We start from the raw sequence: 26,734 nt of genomic DNA, 5'->3' as shown, positions 1-26,734 counted from the left end.
ATGACATCCAGATGCAAAGAAAAATCCCACCCCAGCAGCACAGTCATGAAGTCTGAAACACGTAAGTCAGAGTTCTTCACCATCTTGCTAGTAGACATTCCAAATAAAATGTTCTACATGGACAGAGTCTCAATGGTAAACCTGGGCAGTAACTTTCTGGTCCCCAGATTGTAGCTAAGACATGTGCAGTAGACTAGAATTCAACCTCAATTTTCTCTCCTTTGCATTCTTCCCTGTTTTATGAGCCCCACACAGTCTTCCATATTAATACCTAGTGTGATTCCTGAACCCTAGTAAATATAGTTGGTGTACACTTAATAACAGTAAATAACTCATTGAAGTCAACTATATATCTGTTCTCATTCAAAGTCTTTGCCCACACTGACTCATTTAACCATCTAACAACCCGGTGATAAGGATTCAATTACTACCCTGACTTTCTATGTAAGAAAATCAAAGAAGAGCAAAATGAAGTCATCCCAAAAATGAGTAGTAGCAACTTAATCAGAATTCAAACCCACACACTCTTGTTCTACTGGCATATTTTTAACCATCTTTTACAAGCTATGTGCCAAGTATCACCCAACTTGAAAGGCTGCATCCCCTTCTGCTTTACAGTCCATACGTATGGGAGAGGAAGAATAAGAGGCAGCTACGAAAAGACTCATGAAAAGCACTGCTTTATATGAACCTCTCATTTTGGAGATGAAGAAGCTGCCACTCCCTGAAGTCACATGGCATCACCAAACTCACAACACTGAAAAACAAAATTCAGGAAAGAATTCAAGTTTGACCCCACACCATCTATATGGCACTAATGACTTTTCTCATAATGTTGATTTCCTGGAAAAGTGTGAAAGCTTAAAAGTCAGATACTCAAAATTGTGTCTTGAGCTTTTATTGTTAATAGGGGAGGGAGGGACCACAAAAGAGAAGTGTTTTCAATGTTGCATTGATATTTGAAAATATTTTTACTAGTGACTCTCCATTTTTTTGAATAACATAAAGTGTGACTTAGAAGCATTGTAAGACATGTTTAACTTCCATAATTACACCATTTTAATTTCAATTTCTAGCTATTGCTAAGTTCCAAAATGTACAAACTGAAAAGGTTAATAAAGTATGACATTTTTAAGCAACTGTAGCTCATGGTCTTTTCAACAAATGCAGTGTTTGGTTGTGGGTTTTTGTTTTTTGTTTGTTTGTTTTTGACTCTGGAAAAATTAGCAATATGTGAAGTACATCCACAGACAACAGTGTGACTGTGCATTCCTGGCCCCAAATTCCTCTTTGTCCAACTCTGATATGAGTGAGAATAGGAGCAAAGCAGTTAACACCTCAGTCTTCGTAGCTTCTTGGGAACAGCAAAGGGAAGAGATTAGATCTATGATTTCCAACAACATGATCAAAGATATCATCATGATGCTGGAAAAAAAAAACTGATTTGGATTTTTAAAACTTCTAAAAATAAAACTGGAGATTGAGCTTCTGGAGCCCCATTTGCATTGTGGGTCTTTTTTAAATTTATTTGAACAACTTTAATCTTTCGGATTGGATTTCCAAATCCCTGATAATTAAAAAAGTGAATCCACAATGAGATAACATTTCCTCTCTCTGCCAGATTGCCCCAGTAGCAACCCCGACTGGGCAACTGCAATCATGGAAAATGATGCATCCAAGTCCCCGAATAGTCATAAAAATGCCAGCCTGAGTTTATTTCTCAGCAGTAAATAAAATCCCAATTATTCACACTGTCTAAAGTGCATCTCCCTCAGGATAGTGATCATCCCTGCTAGCAGCTACAGCGTGAGTTTATATAGCTGTGTCTCAGGTAACTCGGAGAGGGACAGTTTCCCAAACATCTTGAAGAGGCTGGCTGCTCAAAGCTCAGAATGCCTACACAATACCAATAATCAGGGATTCTAGACAATTTTACACATCAGGCTGTTAGGCTTATTTTTAAGTAAATTGTCTAGGACTTTACACAGGGTTTGAGTTTTTTAAAAAAAAAAAAAAAAATTCAGTGACTTCTAATCCCAGTAGGAAATCAGGTCATTGAGAGAAGCGGGTGATGGTTCCACACTGCTTCATTAGCTAGTGGAGCTGGCAACCTCCTTCCACATTTTATTTTTAAAATATTTTATTAGCAATCTGGTTAATAACTAAACATCCATGCATTTGTATTTTAGCACATTAACAGCAAAATCAACCACCACCATTCTGATTAACAAGAGTAACAATAAAATCCCAGCCAAAAGTGTTGGAGGAAAAAAAAAAAGTGTTTTACTGACACTCTCAGCATGATCAAGAGGGCATACGGGATTCCCATCAGGCCGGGGAAATACTGAACACACTCCGCAGGCCGCTGGCAAGGCCTTAGGGCTCCCTAAATGCCTGAAAAGCCCAGACTGTTGCAGAGCTGGAGCCATTAAAGGAACAAATATTCAAATCATCTCCTGGAAACGAAGTCAAAATGAAATCACTACAGACCTGGACAACTGCAAAGACCTTGTCTTTTATGTCGTTGTCTGGCATTCTTGGGATGGCAACAGCCATATTTAAGTTGTTGTTTGTTTGTCTTTTTTTTTTTTTTTTTAATCAACTCAGCTTAAATTCTGCTTTGGACACGTCTTTTACCTCCTTCAGCAGGTAATGCTATCACTCAGCAGATGCAGGTGCTTTCTGATTGTGTTGCTCTGGCTCTGTGGCTGCCTCTGTGCTGTGTTTCTTCTATGACAGTATTAGCTACTGGCAATGGCATGACCTGAGGGAGACTCTGCAGCTACTTCCCAGCCCATATAATTGCTCCTTCCAGGACCTCATTCCTTCCTCTAGGACTCCCATGTACAATCCCTGGGCTAGTAGTTAGCAATTAGTTCTATTTAGTATTTACTCACTGAAGATCGAGGGGGTAAGCACTCAGAGACTCTATAGCAAGCAGCAATTTCTAGGAAATTAGTCATCTGAAAGAGTTACTGACTTGTCTGATGGTTGTATCTGAAGGCAAAGGCCAATGAGCTCCGTGCACACTCTAACACACTACTCATTAACTATATTAACAACCACACTTGCCAACGAAAACCATAATTAACAGCTTATTGGCAAATAGACTGCCAGCAAACACGGTTAAGTAATTGCAGGAGGCTGAAATGCTTGCTTTAGTTCTTCAAAACTTGGAGTAAATGATCATTATGTTCAAATTCACTTCCACACTTAGAAAAAAAAAAAAGGAAAAATCTCCATTTGAGCCTTCTACCTTTTTCAACGCCTGGCCTGTTTCGGTCCCTTTTTGGTTGAGTTCTTTCTAGAATTGCAGCTAGCCTCCACTTCGCTGTTACACTTAACCCTTGCTCTAAAGCTGTCATCATCGCCTGTCGCAAGGATGCTTTCTCTCTAACCTGAAAGGCACCCTTTTCAAAGCAGATCCCACAGCCATGCCTGTCAATAACGCATTATTTTGTTCTGGTCTCTTGTTCAGATGTTATTTTTAAGGTTCCAGAACATGATGTGTTTTCTCCAATCACTGTGATTTTTTTCCGCAGCCCTTCCTTGTTCATAACTCTCATTCTGTAGATAGACTAAGCCAGTGGTTCTCAGCCTTCCTGATGCTGTGACCGTTTAATTCAGTTCCTCATGTTGTGGTGACCCCCAAACATAAAATTATTTTTGAGGCTCTCCCACAACTATAATTTTGCTACTGTTATGAATCATAACATAAACATCTGTGTTTTCCAATGGTCTTAGGAGACCCCTGTGAAAGGTCCTTTGAGCTCCAAAGGGATCATGACCCACAGGTTGAGAGCCACTGCACTAAAAGAATCTTCTGAAACTCCAGCCTGGGCTGTGTTCTCCCAAAGTTTACCCAGTTTGCCTTCATGGATCTTGGGGAAATCAGCTTTAACTTTCAGTTCCACATTCTCTTCTTTGTCTTTATTATTTGGACTTTAAAATAGATGCTCCTCTATGTATCACCACTGCCATCCCACCCAAGTATGAATCCGGAATAGTTTTGTTTTCCCAGCTAGACAAATGGAAACTAATAAGTGACTTAGGATCAAGTCAACTATGATAATAAGAAGACACTCTCAAGTGACCTTCTGTGTGAATCTCAACACAAACCTGCATAAAATGATGAATGCCTCAAACTTCTTTCCCTAGGTGCTTTTCTTTACTAAAGAAAAAAGATGTCACCGATGGATTGTGCAAGCAGTAATGTGACTGAAATCAAAGTGAAGGGGCAGCCAGTCCATGCTGCTCTGAATGAGAGAGCAGAATTGTGAATCCAGAACTTAATTTTTCATCTACTCTTCTCTTCTAAGAACAAAGTTATGGGAATTAAGATTGGAAACTTGACATGCCAGAAGTCTTCTAAAAGCTTTGTGATGTACAGCTGCCACAAGTTGATAACTATTCACTGCACTCAGAAGACTAAGTTTCCATGACTCCATATCTATACTTTTTGGCCCTCCTCCTCAATGGTCAATATTGACTATTTCAGACAAGATAATCATTCTTACCCTGGTTGAACTTCTGTCCTAGTGAACAGCTTGTAACTTCTTTTCCACTGAACCAGCACAGAAGATGTTATTGCAGTACCTGCTGCCCCGGCCAGAGCACAGGGAGTACTTCTATGTGCTGAGACTGCTCACTCCCACACAGTGCTGACATAAGTAGACATAACTGTATTCTGGTACTTGTTCAAACTCAAATCTCTTTCAGAGGAAAATGGCAGCTTTAACCTGAACTTTGAGGGGGGAAACCCTAGAGGTTGGAGCCTTTTTGCCCTCTGAATAGATGAAATAAATCTCTAGTTTTTAAACATGAGTCTGGTAATAGTAGAAAAGGTACATTATGTGTTCGTAAGAAAAATATAAGAGAGGTGAGTATTAAAATGGTAAAGGGGAAAGTCTTTAATTGTAAAATTGAACTGCTTTCCCAATGTTTTCATATTTGGGAACTTTTTTTAAGAGGAAAAGAATTCTTAATGTTATTTTACATTTACATAGCATAATAGCTATTTAGGAGTTACTTTGCACTGCATATTTTACAAAGTGTCAAAAACTATACATTCCTATTTAGTACTGGCAAGTAGCTCCTACCCAGGAGATTTTATTCATTAATGAATCTACTACTCACACAACAAAATCTGAACGCATTTCTCAGTCCAGGTTTCTCTGGTAACTGAGATTGAGTCCATGGTCCTGATTTAATCAAACCCCTCACTATGTTCTAGGATTTGGAAAATGCCTTAATGCATGTTGTGCCTTTGGTCTTACTGAGGTAAGCAAGACAGGTGTTATTAAGGTTTGATTAATGGGAAAGTATGGCTAGCGACGTGAAGAAACAAAGTGACTCAGTGAGACTTAAACTCTAGGTTTTTGTCTGCAAAGTAAGTGTTCCTGGGAAGTAAAAAATTCTCCCCATTTTACAGGTTAAGAGAGGCTTGCAGTCATGGAGTCACACTCCTAGCAGCATGCAGACATTGAAAGACTGATCTGGGACTATGACACTCCCTAATAGCCTCTGAAACTTGATCACTGCTACTGGGGAGAATTTAGAATAAATCCTTGCATCGAGTTTGTTGGTTGAATATTTAAAGGATTGAGAGAATTTCATAAGTGGATTAAAAAGAAAGTCTACCTTGTCAATAAGCCTAATTTTTTCAAACATAAATGAACATATGCCAGCAGTAATAAAGCTACAACACAAGAACTTATAGAGCCCAGTGACGAATAAATGTGGAGTTTATGTCCACTGGCTTATGCTTTTCAAAGAGGCATCCAGTGTGTGTGCAAAGTTTCTAATGAGTGTAGGAATGTTCAATGGTAAAGCTTTAGAAGCAGCTTTTCTTATGATATAATTTTTCTAGTATATCTATAGCTACTTGACATTTTTCTCTTGAAATTATCTAAATGTAATTGCTGCCAAAATTTAGATTATGTAAGTTATTCTACATTTTCTTAAGTTCTTATGGGGAGTTTATTCATTTTTCCCTTGTTCACTGAAGGCCAGGATTTTGAAGATCTTTATTTTCTAAGTATTAATCTTTAGCTCTGGCTATAAGATTCTAAGGGGTAAAATATAATCAAAAGGAGAAAGCTAAACTTCCTTTAATTCAGTTGTGGATTATTGATTATGTGGGAACTTTCTGGTCTTCAAACTTTTTTTGCTTATTATTATTTTTTATTTAATAAGCTCAGACAAATATGAGCAGACAACAGTTTTTGTGATGTAATGAGTATAGTCATTTTTAAACTCTGCTAGAAGTACAAATAAAAATGGCAAATTAAAGAAAGTATTGTTTTTATTTCATTTTACAGTGTAGACTAAATTTCCCTTTTAAAATGATGTACCCAGAGCTGAGGATGTACCTCAGATGTAAAGCACCTGCCTAGCATGTACAAGGCCCTGGGCTCATTATCTAGCACTTCCTGCAAAAGATAATATACTAAAAGGTATATTTCTTTGCATGGTATTAAGTAGCATCCCTTAATTAAGTAGCATCTAGTGTGTAAAGTCCTAATACTGACTTTGCCAGTTAGTAGCCTCCCGGCCACTTCTAGTTTGGTTATTAAAATGGGCAATCACAATTAATTCTATGCACTTTGTAGTTTCCCAGAATACACTTTAAAACTCCTAAGGAGGTAAATGCTACAAATCATCCATTAATATGGAATTTGGTTTTGGTTCTGTTTATTTAATTACAGTGCAAGTTATTAAATATAGAGCCTCAAGGCAAGAGTTCTACCAATAAACTGTATTACCAAACTCATCATTTCCTATCAATTTGAAGTACTGCATAGCAAGCCAATTCCAATGCACTATCAGAAAACTCAGGATTCCAAAAGAAACTTGAAGAAAATTACAATAAAAAGGAAAGAAAATGCTAAATACCTAGAGGACAAACTAGGTGGCAGACCTTGACTTAAACCTTTGGCTTAAATAATGCCAGCACGAGTTCACACTTGTGCCATTTCCCATGAGTTTGGATAGCACCATCTCCTGCAGGTCTCACGTCATCCTTCAGTTTTATGCCAAATAGCAGACAAGGTCATTATGCTTAAGACAGCTTTGCTTCCATTCTCTTTGAGGAAAGAAAGTCATGACTCTTCTCGTAATAATGTCTCCCATTCAGGAAAAGTATTTCTGTCTGCTAGGCCATTTCACAAAGCCCTACTCATTCTTAAGTTCAAGGTTATTTTCTCTGAAGCAGTCAGACTTCTGGGCCGTATAGATTGTAAACTCCCACTGCCTTTGTACTGCTCTTATGCTCCTGGAGCACACCACCACTGCCATGCTTGGTACATACAGTTGTGAGTGCTTTGCACCCCTGCATGCCATAGAGTCAGAGTTGAAGGTCAAGGATAATTCTAATTGCTCCAGGACCTAGAAAGCACTAAGTGAAAAATCTATGGACAGATTTAAACTCTATAGAAAAATCTATAGAAATGCACTAGGAGTTACAGACACAAAGGATGAGAAAGTTACTACCAGCGAGAAGTTTAACATCCATAACAAACAAACAGATCTCAATTCACATTCTCAGATGACTGATGACTCAGTTATTTCTACACTGACCCTTTTATTTCATTTCAGTCAATGCTTTGTTCTCCCACAACTACAAAGCTTTCCCCAAAGTTCTATCTTAAGTCCTTTGCAAGGTGCTTGGAGGTTTTGGTTTTTTATGACTTACCTGTCTCTGCTCGAGTTCTCCTTCGACCTTTCTCCTGTACAGATCTTTCCAGACAGATCCAGTAATTTTTGCTCCTCCCATTCCAGTAACAGCCAGACATGATCTTTGAACCACCTCCAATTCAGACTTGACAACATGCAAGTTGAATTTGTATCTTCCCCAAAATCTCTCTTGATGGTAACACAAGTACTTGTGAAGAAGTCTAGTGTGGTGATATTTTATTTGTGCTGTAATATGGTGATATTTTATGTGTGCTTTGATAAATAAAGCTTGCCTGGAGAATCAGAGGAAAAAGAAAGCCATTATAAGTAAACAAAGAAGTCAGGCAGTGGTAGCACACACGCTTAATCTTATCACTTAGCAGGCAGGCTCTCTATGTGTTCAAGGTCACACTAGTGAACAGAGCCAAGCGTGATGACACATGCCCTTAATTCCAGTACCTACCATAGAGACCTGGAGGTCTGTACAGACAGGTCATAGGTCAACAGACTGTGGTCACTAACCTCTGACAAAGAATAGAACACACAGCCTGCAAATGAAAACCAATTATTCTACTTTTTTCATTTCTGAATATATTTCAACTTATATTTTAAAAGTTAAATGTACAACATTAAAAATGTAAAATACAAGCTTTGAATCAGTTTTTCTCAACCTTCTTAACGCTGCAACCCTTTAATACAGTTACTCATATTTTAGTGAAACCCAATAGTACTCTGGTTGGTGACTACCCTAATTGTCATCATAGAACCAACATCCAATGGCTAATGGAAGCAGATGCAGAGATCCACAGCCAAGCACTTGGCCGAGCTCCCAGAGTTCAGTTGAAGAGAGGAAGGAGGGACTATTGGAGCAAGGGGGTCAAGACCATGATGGAAAAAAACACAGAGACAGCTGTCAGAACTAGTGGGAGCTCATGGACTCTGGACTGACAGCTGAGGAATCTGCATGGGACCAAACTAGGCCCTCTGAATATGGGTGACAGTTGTGTGGCTTGATCTGTTTGTGGGACCCCTGGCAATGAGACCAGGACCTATCCTGGATACATGAACTGGCTTTTTAGAGCCCATTCCCTATGTTGGAATGCATTACTCAGTCTTGATTCAGGGGGTTGGGACTTAGTCCTGCCACATCTTGGTATGCCAGCCTGTGTTGACTACCCAAGGGAGGCCTTAGCCCCTATGAGGAGTGAATAGGGGGTGGGATGGGAGAGAGTAGAAGAAGAGGAGGGAGGAGGAACAGTGATTGATATGTAAAGTGAAAAAAATTAAATAAAGAAAATAAATAAAAATTTAAAAAAAACTATTTTTGTTACTACTTCATAACTGCAATTTTGCTAGTGTTATGAATTGCAATATAAATATCTGATATGCAAGCTCTCTGATATGTGACCCCTGTGAAAGAGTCATTCGACCCCAAAGGAATCAAGAACCACAGGTTGAGACCTGCTTCTCTGAATACACATACTCCTCTCCCACATTACTAGATCATTCAAGTTAGGGAAAGTTTTCTTATAGTTCTGTTTTTAATGTCTGTGTTTCTTCTTGGTCACATATTAAACACTTAACTTACTATTATTCTGGAACCCTTGCCTCATTGAGTTGAGCTACCTTAATCTATTTACCTGGATATTGCATAATATGAAATAGAAATGCAATACATATTTGTCACATGTAAGAAAAAGCATTTTTAAGTAAAAAGGGAGGTGTGGTCAAGTCAACACCCTTTAAAAAGTTCAATAAGCCATTGAACTTTTAATTTCTGCTACCAGTGGGGGCCAGAAATTTAAAGTTTTAACAAACATGTTAAGTGATGCTTTACAACATTAAAAGAGTTTGAAAACTACAACTCCCCTGCCACATATCTGTTATATTTCTCTAGAGATTCAGTTAAGTATAGTCTCTAGAACACAACTTTTCTTAAATCCACATCAAGCTAAATATATTGAGGGAGAAACAAATTAGGGAAATTGACTTAAGCAAGTTAATTTAGAGAAAATTAAATAACATGAAGGAGATAATTAAATGCAGATGTGAAGCCCACAGCACAATTTCAAAAAACTAAATGACTGATAGGCTCAACATCTTACCCATCCACTCTAAGACATTATAATAGGCTGTCTAGGCCCTAGCACCCATGGAAGCTATATTTTCTGTCTTCATGCAAGAGTTTACTATTTTCTCAGGACTTTACTAAGTCACAAAGGCATAATAGAATTCTATTTTGTATTTTTTCTCTTCTACAACACATCAGACAGTGTGAGAGCGCACCTGCAATGGACAGTATTCTTACTTTCACATTATCCCTTTCACTAAGTGTTTCAGGATTCACTCTTGATGAATTTCTCTTCTTTACATAGTCAAACTTGAAACAGGATGTCTAACAAAAGCTGAAAGACAAAGAGGCAACCCACTCTTTTCTGAGCTTCTTTCAAATGCTAATTCTTCCTGTTCCAGGATCACTTGTAGGACTTTATACATCTATTTTCTTTAAAATTTTTCAACTATTGTTTGATTGTGTGTGTGTGTGTGTTTATGGGTTTGTGCACATGGGAGCAATGCCCATGGAGGTGAGAACAGGACATTAGATCTCTTGGAGCTAGAGTTATATAGACATTGTACACCACCTTTTTATTGAAGGCAAACATGACGAAATAGAAATAGCAAGTGCTAACATCTTCTACCTGTCATATTGAACATTTGACTCTGTTGTATCAAATGTTGGCCCCCAACACACACACACACACACACACACACATACACACACACACACACACACATACACACACACACACATACACACCAGCTACCTCCTATCTCACACATGTGGTGTGTGCTTCTTGTCATAAAATTGGGGCTAACAATTAATGCAGTCACCAGAGCTACTAGTAGCCATAGATACATTAAAAGTCAATGAGAAATGAGAGGTTAAGCGAACCCACTACAATGTGTACAAAATAGTCTAAAGGCTCTTGATAGTGTTGTTTCATCATGTATTGTGTGGTGTAAACCTACATTTTGGGGGTTGGTACTTTTTTTAAACAAATCTTTCCAGCACCAGTAATGGAAATAAAAAATAAAAAAATACTAGCACATAAAATTAATGAAAAAGAAAATAGTATTAACTGTGCATTTCACAGAAAGCTAATGACTAAGGTTTACTTTTAGAAAAAGATTAGCATCTATCCTCTACCAAAGAACAATATTAACAACCACAGGAGAATTTGGAGATACAAAGCTGATGAAGAACCAGAACCAATACTCAAGCTAGTCACTATTTTAATAAGGCCGTGCTTCATTCAACACCTTTGAGTACAAAGAATGAATTTACATAACATTTTATGAAGCACATCTTTCATTTAGACTTAATGCTGTTGTACATTAACTTTGATAATATTCCTTTTTTGTTGTTGTTTGTTTTGTTTTGTTTTGTTTTTCATGACAGGGTTTCTCTCTGTACCCCTGGCTGTCCCTGAACTCACTCTGTAGGCCAGGCTGGCCTCAGACTCACAGAGATCTGCCTGCCTCTGCCTCCCAAGTGCTGGAATTAAGGAAATGGCCACAGCCACCCAGCTAATATTTTAAAAAATTAGTTTTTAACACCTTCTCTCTCTCTCTCTCTCTCTCTCTCTCTCTCTCTCTCTCTCTCTCTCTCTCTCTCTCTGTGTGTGTGTGTGTGTGTGTGTGTGTGTGTGTGTGTGTGTGTGTTTACATGAATGTAGTACCCAAGGAAGTGAGAAGGGTACTCCAGATCCACCAGAATTGGAGAAACGGGCAGTTTTGAGCTGCTGTGCCAATGTTGGGAACTGAACTCGGGTCCTCTTTAAGAACAGTACGTGTTCTGAACTGCTGAGTCATCTCTCCTCCTCCAAATGTGATCATATGCATCTACCATTTCTCTTGTACATAATCTAGCAAAAGTCTAATTCTTCATACCTTCAGTAATGCCAATTTTATACAATTGTCAATACATGACTCTTAAAAGTCACTTAATTTTCATCATGATTCAATTTCTTAATCTAATTCATGAAATGAAAATGTTTTAGAGATTTGATCTATAGAAAGATATAACATTTTGGGCCGGGCGGTGGTGGCGCATGCCTTTAATCGCAGCACTCAGGAGGCAGAGCCAGGCGGATCTCTGTGAGTTCGAGGCCAGCCTGGGCTACCAAATGAGTTCCAGGAAAGGCTCAAAGCTACACAGAGAAACCCTGTCTCGAAAAACCAAAAAAAAAAAAAAAAAAAAGAATATGTTGAAAGAAAGATATAACATTTTAAACTATTAACACTAATATAATTCAGTTAAAAGATATATGTAGAAGTATTTATTACAAAAAAATGTGAATACAAATTTTGGTGATTACTGCTCTCACTAAATTAAGTAACTTATGAATAAACAGACCATCAGATTGTTTATACTGTCTATATAATAAGTAATAACATTCAATTCAACTGTAACATTCTACCCTGAGGAAAGGCAGTTCTGACAATACAATTTAATTTTAAGTTCATTTAAAGGAAAGATCAACCATCAGCAGCTCACAACCCCCAAACTGTCCTTTCATTGGATTTTATAAACATTTTATTGGAACACAGTGCAGTGGATAGAACTGAACCAATTAAGAAGATATGTTCAAACCCTAATCCCAAACACAATATATGTAATGAGTTTAGATGAAGCCATCCTGGATGAGGATGGTCCCAATCTCATTAGATGGTAACCTTTTAAGATGGAATTTGGGTACCAAGTCACAGATGCAGTGACAGACCTACAAGGTGAACACCGTGTGACACCAGAGGCAGAAATGGGAACTGTGCTTCACAAGGCAAAAGATGCCCAAGACTATCAGCAGTCATAACTGTGTAGGATACAGACTGAACCTGACTCTCTTTCCACCGTTCCAAAAGCAATGACCTCTGCTGACACTTCCACCTAAAATGCCCAGCTTCACCGAGACAGGAAACTTCTGTTGATTTAAGCCTCAACTAGGGTTAGTTTTTGGAATGGTCACCCCAAGAAACATAGCCATCAAAGGGATTTGGTTACTATTGCCTGATGGGCACTGCCACAGTGCAGCGGCAATGATTATTAGTTTCCACAGGGAATGTATAGACCACAAAGTCTAAAATATTGATTTTTTGGCTCTTTGCAGAATCAGCGTGCTAATTCCTGAGGTAGAGTATCTAAACTACAAAATGTTCTTAATGAAGCTGATACAAAAATATACCCCAGCAGGACAGGACAGGCTTTCTTTTCATGCTGAATATAATAAACCCAATTAATAGTAATTGAACCATAGGGGAACTAATTTGTCCATCAAATTATGTATTTGAATTTTTTTCTACATTACTGACCTAAACATTGGTAACATTTTCTTTAAAATCAGTTGGAAATCTTTAATCAAAGTATCTGAGAAGTGGGGCATCAGGAAACATAAGCTTTTGAAGATTTTAGTTAATTGCAAGTATGGAAAAAACAGTTTTACACACAGTTAAGAAATTAAACTGTCCTTATGTAATCAAGGAAAGGCTGTAAAAATTAAATGAAAGTTCAAAGAGAATGCAAAGCATAATTAAGAGAGTTTAAAAATTATATGTCAGGTTATATACTGGGGGATCTTTTGATGGACATTCTACTTCTAATTTTTAATTTTTGATTTATGAAACTATGGAAAGTGACTTATAACTTTGTAAGATGTATTTACTCCATGGAGCAAAAAGTCTGTTAGGGAGACTTTTGAAATAAGTTTTATATTTTCAAATACTTTGACTAAAATAGTTGCATTAATTAAAAAATAAAATTGTATTATCCACATTTAGTGGAATTTAGGACAAACGTACCTAACACCTTTAGAGGAAAATTAAGAATAAGATACCCATCAAGATGAAGTAGATTATGTCTGTACTTTTAGCACTTAGGAGGCTGAAGAGCAAGATCAGATGTTTACAATCAAACTAATGAGGGCTATCTAGTAAAGTTGCCCCCAAAAAAAATTAATAAAAAAGGCGGGGTAGAGACATGACTCACCCATTGAGAACATTGGCTGGTTCTTCCAATGTATCCTGTGCTGGCAAGTTTTATGTCAACTCTCCACTAGCAAGAGTCCTCTGAGAGGAAGGAACCTCAATTGAGAAAATGCCTTCTTAAGATTGGGCTGCAGTAAAGCCTGCAGAGCTTTTGTGGGAGGGCCAACTCCTTGTGGGCTGGTGGTCCTTGACTCTACATGAAAGCAGGCTGAGCAAAGCATGAGGAACAAGCCATTAGGTTGCACTCTTCCATGGCCTCTACATCAACTCCTGCCTCCAGGTCCCTGCCATGTTTGAGCTCCAGCCTTGGCTTTCCTTAATATACTGTGACTCATGCATGATGTATAAGCCAAAAACCCCTCTCGTCTCAAAGTTGTTTGTGGTCATGGTGTTTCATCATACTAATGGTAAGCATCCAGTGCTGAACTAACCTCCTCATGTGATAGATAATAAAATGAGGGAAATCCTTTCCCCTTCTGGGACCCCAAATCAAAACATATCACAGAAGGCACTACAGCCCAACAGCCTGGGCTTTCAGATGTGGGCTACTCTATCCCAGATTGCACAGATCACATCAAGGATTTAGCTGACCAGTTATTATAACCAACTCTGCTCCAGGAATAATTTTGGAGTATTTCCATGTAATCATGAGTCTCATAATGGTCCCTGAAAGTCATTTTTATGTTTCAACTATTCTAAAGATGTTTAAGAAATTTAAGTAAACCAGGCATGATGGTACACACTGTAATCCCAACACTTGGGTCATAAATACAAAAACATTGCTTCAAGATCAAGGCCATCCTGGACTGTATAGTCCCAGGTGAGCCATGAATAAATAGCAAGACCCTGTCTCAAAAATTATCATACTTTAGAAGAAGTTAAAATAAACATTGTTCTTTTTCCTAAACTCCAAAACTTGCCATGCATTATTTTTGCTTGAGTACTTAATATTTTAAAGGAAATTTGTTAATAATATACTCAGTTAAATCATTTGACAGAGAGGTCAACACACTGAAGATTCTACACACGTAATCAAAAACATTTATCTCAACAAATCCATCTGTAGTATATCCTACAGATAATTAATTTCTCAGGTTAGAAATAATTTAAATTAGTTTGTAAAGCTTGCGAATACAACTTTAAATAAGAAATGTTATTAAACTCTAGGTTGAAGCCTTGGGGAGGAATGAATTTAAATACAAATACATTTGTATTTCTAGAATAATAATTATAATCTACCACAATAACATGAAAAATAATCCAGCCAAGCTGAGTAAGCAAGATTTTTTTTAAAACATGAAAATCTACAGAGACAGTAAGAAAAGGAGTAAAGTTAAAGAGCAATAAATTAAAAAAATGATAAAAATGTAAAAGAAAAAATATGTATATCCATAAATCTCTAGCTTCTGTACTTGTTATTTGTTACACTTATGTACTGGTTAGCTCTAGCAAAAAAAAAAAAAAAAAAAACTTTACAATTAGTGGTTTGAAACAACTACCTTTTAACTAGGTTTGTTCTATGGGTCAACAATTTAGGCAGAGCTCAGATCAACGATTGTCTTACAACACAATTTATGAAGTAGGACTCAGCTTAGAGAGGTAACATCTCACACAGGTGTGATGTGGCCTCATTCACATCTGTGGCTAGCACCAGAACATGCAAGTTGTACACGAGATAAGTTTGAATTTTTAGCTTCTTCAGTATGGAATATCTTTTATAAGGGAGATTTTTTATCTTGTGACTCAGGGTTTTCAGAATCAGTGTTCCAGGAGCCTGGGCCAATGTTTTTTTTGTTTTTTTTTTTTTGGGGGGGGGGTTTGTTTGTTTGTTTGTTTGTTTAGTTGGTTGGCCTTTTTTTTTTTTTTCTTTTTTGAGACATGGTTTTTCTGTGTACCTTTGACTATTCTGGAACTCACTCCATAGACTAGGCCTGCCTTGAACTCAGAGATCTACCTGCTTCTGCCTCCCAGTTGCTTGGATTAAAGGCGAGCACCACCACCACCCAGCTGGACCAAGTTCTTCGGATGTCCTATGGCCTTCCCTAGGGAAACCTGTTCCATCACTTGTACCATATTTTGGTCAGGAATATCACCTAAGGCCAGCCCAGACTAAGAGAGTATTAGATCAAAGTAGGGACAAAGAATTTGTGTCTATCATCAATTTCACTACCTGCCTGCTTATATCATTATTGATTGTTACTATTATTATTATTATTATTATTATTATTATTATTATTATTATGTGGGTGGGTTTTTTGAGACATGGTATCATTATGTGGCCCCAACTATCCTGGAACTTGCTTTGTAAGCCAGACTGGTCTCAAACTCAGAGATTCACCTGCCCTTGTCTCCTCAGTTCTGAGATTAAAGGTATGCATCACTATGCCCAGCTACTTACATTATTTTTTATAGAAACAACATTTTAAGACATATTTTAAATATCAAAAGCTCAGAATGTATGTCCTAGGCCATGACTTTTATGACACTGGTTAACATCTCCCATATGAAAATATGTAAAGTACAGCATGTTAGTCTAATTCTTGCTTCCAGAAGGAACAGGTTCAACATTGTACTCCAAAGCACCTTGGCATCTACTCTTAGTTTTCTGAACTTTATTAAGGAAACACATTGAGTTCATTTCAAATACTATTAAGAGTATAAGATTTCCATCATTTATCATTTGAATAGGACACATTACACTGATTCCAGTTCTAATATCATATTAATATTGAATTTCTAGAATAAATCCAACTTGGTCATAATATATTTATGTGTCCTATTAAAATGTCATTTGGGTTTGAGTTCTGATATTTCATTTAGGATTTTTGCATCTATGTATATGATGGATTGCTGTGTTTTTCTGTTTTCTTCAGAGTTTGCTAACAGTTTATTCAGATGGTGGAGGAGAGAAGTAAGGTTCGCCCCTCTTCCATTTTTCTTTCCTTCCTTTCTCCATCCTTGGAATAACTCAGTACTCAAGGCCCTGAGACAAGAAGTACCCACATTGGTAAAAGGGAGGCTGGCTGAATCTGGACAGCAGAGAAAGGCATTTATAGAGCAGAGATCCGGCTTGAAGCATCAGACTTTGAGTAAGAGGTAATGTGAGTGATTAATTAGTAATTAATTAGTAATGTGAGTAATTAATTAGTGAGTAATTAGTTAATTAGTAATGTTATCTAGCAGGGAGCACTGACCAAATGGGGCCAAGTGGTATGAAGAGGTACCCCAGTGTGAGAGCCCAGGTTATAAATAGCGTTCTTGTCACTGTGAGTGGATGCCTGACATAAGGAATGATTTATTTTGACCAGCATTTCAAAAGTTTAAGTGTAAGTTTGTAAGTTTGTATGGAGGCAATGGTTACAGTAGGGCAGTCCATATCATGATGGCTAATAAGCAGAGAGTGAATATCAGCACTATCAAGCCTAATGGATCATTTACCAGCATTCAGGTAGGTCTCTCTCTTCCTCCAATTAATCCTCTCTGAAAACTGTTCACAGACATACCCAAAGGGATGTTTTAGTAATATCCCACATACTTCTTCGTTCAGTTGAGTTGGAAATCAAGATTAACTACTACTGGTCCCAACCAAGCTGAGGATGACATCCATGGAGTTGAATAGAAGAATGAATGCATCTAGTCCAGCATGTTATGAAAAGCCCTTCTAGTTTAGGAGATAATTCACAAGTGGCAATGGCTCCAGAAAGGTATCAGAACTCCAGCCAAGAGAACAGTAGAGATGATCTAATCGCAGCAGGCCAGCACATGAGCAAAAACAAGAGAGAACTCATGCAAAAGGACGTTTGGTGTTGGGAACTTCTTCAGTTTAAGAATGAATGAATGCAACAGATGCTTGGCATGAGGCATGGGAGCTCAAATTGAAGAGAGGTCTATGCATGTGGGGCCACCAAGCACAGATGCTTGAGTCCAAATGGAATGATATGCATATACAAATGTAGAACAAATGGGGAATTGATACAGGGTTTAATCAAGTAATGTATTCAAAAATAATGTCCACATTTTTCATTCTTTAAGAAGGAAGTTGACAAGTTGAAGGGCCACTAAATTTAATGCACAAAGTCAAGAGAGCCAAGGGAGATTGCAAACAAACCACAATCTCAGGATTTGGTGTTGGGGTTGAAGGAGCCTCCTACAAGTTTCCCCAGGCACCTCTTCATCCCCTTAGTTCAGACCCTGCTGACTAACCAGATAACAGTCAACTGGGACAAAGAAATTACTGTAATAACTTAAACTACTGGATAAAGTAGTAGACTCCAGCACTGTGTTAACAAACACCTCCAAGGCTCAGAGAGGGAAGGAATGATTACATAATTTCATGTTGCCTGTCCCGTGAAACAATTTTTATGAAAGAGTACCAATCAACAATTTATAATTAGCCTCAGGCTTCATAGGTATTAACATCTCAATCAAATTATCAGTGGTCAGCATGAACATCACGATCAATAAGATAAATCAAAATGGCCCATGTCCTAGGAAGGCTCATTGAGAGGGACATAGTCTTGGAAGGGTGGCTGCATCTCTCAGTCATATGTGTGTGGAGTCTTATGACACCAGAATCTAATCCTGAGCCTTGACCCAAGTTTCTCCCACTCTGTTAAATTAAATTCAAATTTGACTCTATTTCAGCCTAAGTTTTCAAATTCTCTACATAAAGTTATTCAATGGGTTTATTATCATTAACTCTGGCACAGTTACTCAACAAGCTCTTCTTTCTTCCTAAATTGCCACACGCTTCCTCTTTGTCTTGGCGCCGTTTAGCCTGCTTAGCTTTCAATAGTATGTTTAAAGGAATCCTTTTGTGTTTATCGACCCTTCTTTGCTTTTGCTTCCTACTTACCCCACGTCTCTCCTTCAATTTATTCTGGTTTTCTTTCTACGCAAGTCTAGTTGATTAAACCACAAGCTTTTTTTCATGTACTACTGAAGCATTTCAGATTAAATTCCCACCTTGGCAATATGTTAGCAGCAATCCATAAAGCATACATCCACAAAAACACACAAGAAAAAAAAATGCATACTATTACTCCTCAGTTCTGTAAATTCTCAACACTTTTCTTTAACTAGTGAAATGGATAAAAGTGTGTGTGTGTGTGTGTGTGTGTGTGTGTGTGTGTGTGTGTGTGTGTGTTATTTGTCTCATTGTTTTTTCAGAAAGGGTCTCACTGGTCTGGAACTCATTTTGTAGACTAGTCTGGCCTCAAATTCAGGTCTACCTACCTCTGGCTCCAAAGTTCTTGAATTAAAGGCATACACCACCATACCCAGGTCTGTATTTTTTAATTTTCATGTACACGGGGATCTGTAACAGTAATAGCAATGTAATAGAAAGTAGCAATGAAGCAGCCATACTGTAATGAGATGAACTTCCTTCACTCCTAGGGTGTTGTTGCCCCTCCTTTGCAAGGAAAGCTAACTTTCCAATAGTATATTTGCATCCTGGGATGTGGGTGTGGTCCGTGAAAAACAATTAATTAAGAGCCATGCCTTCTGTAAGACATTTCATCAGGAAGCTCACCACACATTCCCATTCCCAAAGTTCATGGCAAACAGAATAATCATGTTTCTACTCACACTTTAGCAAGTGCCAGACCTGAAAGATAAAGCAGGCAATGGCTGCTGAAAGATAATAAGCATCATATTCTGCCATGGGAGCTTTAAGTTATCTTTATGATAGCTTCTTGTCCTAAGTGCATTGTGGTAAGAGATTGTAGTGTTCATAATCTTTGGTCTCTGAGGTGCCTTGATGGAAAAGGCCAACGGCCTCCTAAATGGTCCATTTATGTAAATGTTTCCTGTTTGCATTAGAAGTACATATAATTCTCCTATTGCTGTTAGAGTCTTCTTTGTGTCTACTGGATCAATGCTCTTAATTGTGACATTCCAATTTTTTATAGTCTGACATATCATCTGCTTAATTTAACAATTAAAGAGACAATTTGTATTAATTAGTCTCCCACTATGATAGTGAAAGGCTTATTTTCTTTATGCTGTCATTTTTGCTTTCCATTATTTCTATTATTAGGTGTCTATTCACTTAGCATTATAACTTCACCAAGATCTGAGTCCTTCATTAGTATGGAATACATTACTTTCATTTTCTTATTTAAAAATTATATTTTAAAATGTTTTAATAGTTCACATCAACTTTCTTTCCACTTTCTCAGCTTTCTCTATCTCTCTACTTCAAACTTTTTTATTATCTCAAGTTCCAATGATGTCCTTTATAAGTAAAAAAGTATTTAGGGTTGACCTCATTTAATGCTTTTAAATGAGCTACAATATTTATACCTAAGGTATCACTGATAAGTGAATATGTTTCCAGCATCCTAAGCACAGCTTGATTTTACTTGTTATCTTTTATACCTTTGTATAAGTTTTATTAGTTATTCCAATCCATTCAGCAGTTTTAACTATAGGCTATCATTTTTTCCTAATGGTTTCTTTGTTGTATATTACTTTAACAACTTATACATTAGACAATGTTATTTAGTAGTAGTAGTAGGTGGTGGGTGGGTGTGTGTGTGTGTGAGTGTGCGCACGTGTGTGTCAGTAGAAGACAGATTATTGAATCTACTCTGAAAAGAAAAAAGAGAGAATATAGATACAATAGGATAAAAAGGTAGATTATTGAATCTACTTTTAGAAGGCAATTACTAGTTTTAAATATTTTACATTGGATTGAATTTTTGTATATTGTATACAAATTATGTATATTGATACCAAATTGAGATTGATTAATATAGATATGTGAGGGAGACAAGCTCCCTTTCCCCCTCCTAGGGTAGTCTTGAGCAGGCAGAAATAAAAAATATGTAGATAGAAATATAGAGGAGAGAGACAGAAAACACAGGATAGCCTCAGGAGGGCCTGGGTCAAAACCCTTCTGTCTGTACTAAAGGACTTTTAAAGGAATGCCAAGAGGTAGAGCAAAAGACCTCCCCGCAGCACAGCCAAGTATAGACCATCCCAAACACCTGGTGACCATGCACATGATCTAGCCATCCTCTAATGGAACCCTGCTGCGTAAAGCAAGCTCAGATCTCACTAGGATACCTTTGTGGGCCCCCTCAGACATGATAAGATAAAAAGGTAGATTATTGAATCTACTTTTAGGAGGCAACTACTAGTTTTAAATATTTTACATTGAATTGGATTTTTATATACTGTATACAAATTATGTATGTTGATACAAATTTGAGATTGATTTTGTTAGAAAATATTCTACATATATTTCTAATCTTGTTCAAGGTATTGTACTTATATAGTTCATTTAACAATGTAATGCAATTTGCTAGTTCTTGAAAGTTATTAATACCAACTAATTAGGATATAAAGAAATGTAAGTTAGTAGTTAGTCATTACAACTGAACTTATAGTCATATTAGGTATGTTTTCAAGGTCAAGCAGAAATATATTTTACATAGATAGGTCATCTTCAAACACTTCAAAGATCTGCAGAATATGGCATTTAAGATGTTTTAATAAAATATTTTTCATTTGTTATGACAATGAGATATGTCTGCTCCTGGCAGCACCAATCTACTTCAGAGAAGATGATGGACATTGAAGAAACTCTATATGGAGTTAACTTTCATTGTGGCAGATGTTAGGCACTGAGTAAGAAAAAGCCCTTGCATCAACTGCTGACAGTATGCTGTCCAAAATCGACAAGCAGGACACAAAAGAAAGGACTGCCAATCCTTGCCAACACAAGGTAGGAAAGCTCTTTAGAAAATCCTGCTTCACAGATGAGTTTGTCAGATGTGCTAAGCCTGTAGGCCAAATAATGGATGGCCCAATGTTGCAGAGGAAGCTCAGATGACTGTCCAGGCATCTGGCTGTTTCTGTCATAACTCATATTTTTTGTAAGTCGCTTGGTTGCACTTCCTGTTTTACTAGGTAATATTATATTCTTCTGGGATCTTTGATGGAGTTGAAGACTAGATAGTTATAATTACAATTTTCCTTGGTCATGATAAAAGATAAATAGATATAAAACCTTAGACTCACAAATATAATAGGATAGATAGAATATTTTCTTTAATTTTGCCAAATACAAATAGACTAGATATTGTAACTGTAATTCTTGCTTGATAACTGTTTGTTATATATAATTTTACTATATTAAAACTAAAACCTTCCTTTTTGATTAGATAGAAAAGGAGAAGTGCTGGGGAATGTCTTTCTGTATGCTGTGAATATATGTTGTTCCCATTGGTTAATAAATAAACTGCTTTGGCCTATAGCAAGGCAGCTTAGAGGCAGCAGAAAATCCAAGGAGAGAGACAGGAAACACAAGCCTGCCACCCAAGGAGCAACACGTAATGGGACACAGGTAAAGCAATGGAACACATGATAATACATAGACTAATAGAAATGGTCTAACTTAAGATATAAGAGCTAGCTAGCAAGAGGACTGCCATAGACCATACAGTTTGTAAATAATATTAAGCCTCTGAGTGATTATTCTATAAGCAGCTGCAGGACCATGGGTCTGGGCGGGACTGGAGAAACTTTCTGACTACAAGTCAGTTCTTTCCTTCCACCATGGAATCAGGTCATCAAACTCAGGTCCTGAGGCTTGTATGATAAGTGCCTTTCCTACTGAGCTATTTTTCTAACGCTCCACTGAGCATTTTTCATAAGCCCATTTTCTGTCTATTCTTTTGCATTTGTAAGTCTAGATTACATTCTGGAATTCCAGACTGTTTACTTTGGGAAATATATTTGACCCTGAGAAACATGTTTAAGATGATTAAAATTTGTATAAACTTTCTTATTTTGCTTGTCTTAAAAAAATAAACTGCACTTTGACCTTGCTTCTGACAAACAATTTCACCACTTAGGTGTTGATGTAACCAACAATCTTATTAAATAAGAAATACAGAAACAATGGAAAAGAGAAAGCCGAGAGGTCAGAGCTCAGAGCTAAAATCTCACCCTTCCTCCTGCGGTGTCACAGCTTCCCGAAAGAGAGCTATATCCTGTCTGTTCGTCTTTTTATAGTATTTTGTTCTGCCTTCTCATTGGTTGTAAAGTCAAACACATGACTGCCTCGTCACTGTTTGAATGTACAGCCCCCTAGGTCTTAAAGGCATATGTCTCCAATGCTGGCTGTATCCCTGAACACACAGAGATCTATGGGATTAAAGGCGTGTGCCACCACCGCCACATTCTTGCTATGGTTCTAATAGCTCTGACCCCCAGGCAACTTTATTTATTAACATACAATCAAAACCACATTTCAGTACAATTAGATTACCACCACACTTAGGGGTATACCTTTTCTCTATTGGGCCTTTGACAACATGGTTATAGTGTGTTCATGTATATTGTTGTTAACTAGTTTTCAACCAACGTCTTCTCTTATCTTTTCCCTTTGGCTGTCCTGTAGTTTTTCTAAATCATGCCCAGCTCTTCACTCTTCCTCGAGTATATTGTTTTCCTAAATCTAATAAATATTATCTTTGAGCAGCTCCAGAACATTCTCACTAACTCTCCAATGTACTTTGTCCCTCCTATCCTCATTCTCTTCCCAAACTAGAAGACACGGAAAACAGAAGTGAAAGAAGGCAAACATGACTACCTCAAATTGAAAAGCTTCCACTCAAAGGATACCATTAGCACAGTAAAGATGTAATTTTCAAAACAGGAGAGATCATTTGCCCACTATTCATCTGTCTAACAGAGGAATGGTATACATAACATGTTGAAGAACTCAAATCAAAAATCCAGTGAAGACTGGTTAAATGATCTGAGAACACACTTCTCTAAACACTAACTTTTTGTCTGTTCGGTTAATGTTAAATCTATCTTAGGCTATATCTCTCCCTAGCTGTTTCTAAATTTCTCCTTAAATGACCTAAATTTTTAATTTTAGTTACAAAAGTTTTATATATGTCTATAGAGATTTTACTGCAGGGCTGACCACTTTTTTGTAGCCTCTGACCCTGTGATCACAAGTTAGATATACTTTTCCTTATTGAAGCACAGCAAGCATTCATCATGTGTAGATGAGTTCTGGATTTGAGGTTGACCACATGTGCATGAACTCTTGCATTATGTATTTTTAAAACTAATTCCAATTCCAGTTCATCAAAACTGAAAAAAAAAAACTGAAATGGAAAGAACTCTGTCTTTTTATAGGAAGCCACGTATCAAAAGCAAACAAGGTATAACAAAAAAGTATAGATCCATATCAGAATGAACACAGGTACAAAGATTCTCAATAAAATACTAGCAAACTAAATAGCCCATCAAAAATGTCATCACTGTACAATCCAATGGAATTCATCCCAGGAATGACAGGATTGCTCAGCATATGCAGGCCAATATATGTATCCACAGAGTCTAAGACAAACTCGTCCATTTCAATAGATACATAAAAGCGTGCATGATACTCAACAATCCTTCATTAAAGTACTTTTTAAAAAACACTCCTCACAAATTAGGTATAGAATGAACACTCTCAAAACTCATAATGCTGTTCCTTTAAAAAAATCTATAACAAGTATTAGATTGACTGAGGATAATCTGAAGTGTTTCCTCTAAAGTTGAGCACAAGATGAGTCCATTTTCACCACTCTGATTTAATATAATGTTGCAAAATTAATACAGTGTTGCAAATCTCAGTCAGAGTAGCCAGGAGGAAAAAAATAAAAGTATCTCGATTTTGAAGGATAAATTTAAATTGCCCATATTTGTAGGTGGTGTGCTTCTATATGTAGGAACATCTAAGTGTTCCATCAAAAAAGCTCTTACACAAATTTATATTCAATGAAGCTTCCAGACAAAACTCAAAATATAAAACATAGTACCATTTTTATACACTAATATTGAGCTCAATGAAAGAAAATTTTAGAAAGCAAGTCCATTCACAACACCTACAAAATATGTAGGAGCCAACATATCACCAGAAATGAAATATCTATTCTGATGAAAAGTGTTGTAGAAGTGTAGCATGAATCTTAAAAGGTCTTATTAATGAAAATAAACCTGCAGCAAGGTATTTGGGTGAATGCTGGAAGATCAGAGAAGCAGAACAAGCCACAGCTAACACCTCACCTCACCAACTTCTCAGCTGATCCTGTTTCCTCAGACTGGAAGTCTCTGAGTCCTTATCCGGAATGAATCTCAGCTGAACTGCTTCTCAAAAGCCTAAAAGCTTAACCTACCTAGTTCTTGGTTTTCACACCTTATATACCTTTCTGCTTTTTGCCATCACTTCCTAGGATTAAAGGCTCACTTCCTGGGATTAAAGGCGTGAGTCACCATGCCTGGCTGTTTCCAGTGTGGCCTTGAACTCTGGAATGCTAGGATTAAAGACATGTGTGCCACCATTTTCTGGCCTCTATATCTAGTGGCTGTTCTGTTCTCTGACCCCAGATAAGTTTATTAGGGTGAACAATATTTTGGGGAACACAATATATCGCCACATAGAAGCTTTTGCATAGTCAAGGAAATAAACAACAAAATTATGACATTTAGAATGGTTGAAAGTATTTGTAAATTATCCACCTAACAAGGTATTAGTGTCCAGATTATAAAAGAACCTTACAAAGCTGAACACACACACAAAAACCATAATGCAATTTTAAATGGGCTAAAGAAATAAAAACACATGTCCCAAAGAAAATATACCATACTAACAAATATATTTCAAAATGCCACTAATCAGAGAAATATAAACCAAAGCTATGGTTAGATATTGTTTATCTCAGCTAAAATGGCTATCAATGAAAATATTCTTTTAAAAATCACAGTGGTGTCATACCACTGGCACCAGATTCCCAGAAGCCTGCCTATGCACCAGGGACAGATCCTGATCCCCCTGTCTGGTTGCCTCCCAAACAGTTTGAGCCAAACAACCATCTTCCATGTCCAGAGGGCCTACTCCAGTCCCATTGGGGCTCCACAGCCACCAGTCCACAGTTCATGGGTTTCCACTAGTGTGGTCCGTCATCTCTGCACATCCTCCCATCATGATCTTGACATCCCTCACCTGCAGTATCTCTCCTCTCTCATGAATTGGATTCCCCAAACTCAGCCTGGTACCTGGCCAGGGATCTCTGTATCTGCCTCCATCTTGGTGCAGTGGGAAGGGGCTTGGACCTGCCTAGGCTCAGTGAGCTGAGCTCTGCTGACTCCCCATGGGAGACCTCGATTTGGGGGATGTGGGGAAAGAGGGCTGGAGGGTGGGAGGATGGAGGAGGGGGGTCTGTGGATAGCATGAGGAGTGAGTATAAAATTTCTTAATAAAGGGAGAGACATTGCAGCCACCGCCAGGAGAAGCAGCATGTAAAGACGCCGGTGCCACAGTCACCGCTGAGATCCAGGGGGTGATTGACGCCTGTGTGAAGCTGACCGGGATGCCAGACCTCACCCTGGGGTTCCTTCATGAACCCCAGATTGCTGGACGACATTAGCTTCCATCCCTGTGTCCGTTTCAAGCGCTGGGAATCTGAGCGCATCCTCTCCTTCATCCCTCCTGATGGCAACTTTCACCTGCTCTCCTATCACGTCAGTGCACAGAACCTGGTTGCAATTCCAGTCTATGTCAAACATAGTATCAGCTTCCGGGACAGCAGTTCACTTGGATGCTTTGAAATCACAGTGGGACCGAAGCAGACCATGGGAAAGACAATAGAGAGTGTGATTGTCACCAGCCAGATGCCCAAAGGAGTCCTGAATATGAACCTCACTCCATCCCAGGGGACACACACGTTTGACCCCGTGACAAAGATGCTGTCTTGGGATGTAGGAAAAATAAACCCACAAAAGCTGCCAAGTTTGAAGGGGACAATGAGTCTTCAGGTCGGAGCTTCTAAGCCAGATGAGAACCCCACAATTAACCTACAGTTTAAGATCCAGCAGCTGGCCATTTCTGGACTCAAAGTGAACCGTCTGGATATGTACGGAGAGAAGTACAAGCCCTTTAAGGGCATCAAATACATGACCAAAGCCGGGAAGTTCCAAGTTCGAACCTGAAGGACACAGGTCA

At 37.9% G+C, this 26,734-nt stretch overlaps 1 protein-coding gene across 1 annotated transcript; it reads left to right on the top strand.

The window, feature by feature from the left end:
* On the top strand, positions 1 to 26,734 carry LOC114703758 (AP-3 complex subunit mu-2-like). The gene is given in 4 exon segments (XM_037211042.1): positions 1 to 61; positions 1,622 to 1,726; positions 26,023 to 26,123; positions 26,125 to 26,734. Coding segments are annotated over 4 exon segments (864 nt in total). The 3' UTR covers positions 26,722 to 26,734.

Source organism: Peromyscus leucopus, chromosome 15 (assembly GCF_004664715.2).
Source record: "Peromyscus leucopus breed LL Stock chromosome 15, UCI_PerLeu_2.1, whole genome shotgun sequence".
Lineage (NCBI taxonomy): Eukaryota > Metazoa > Chordata > Mammalia > Rodentia > Cricetidae > Peromyscus > Peromyscus leucopus.
This window is presented reverse-complemented; position numbering and strand designations above follow the sequence as displayed.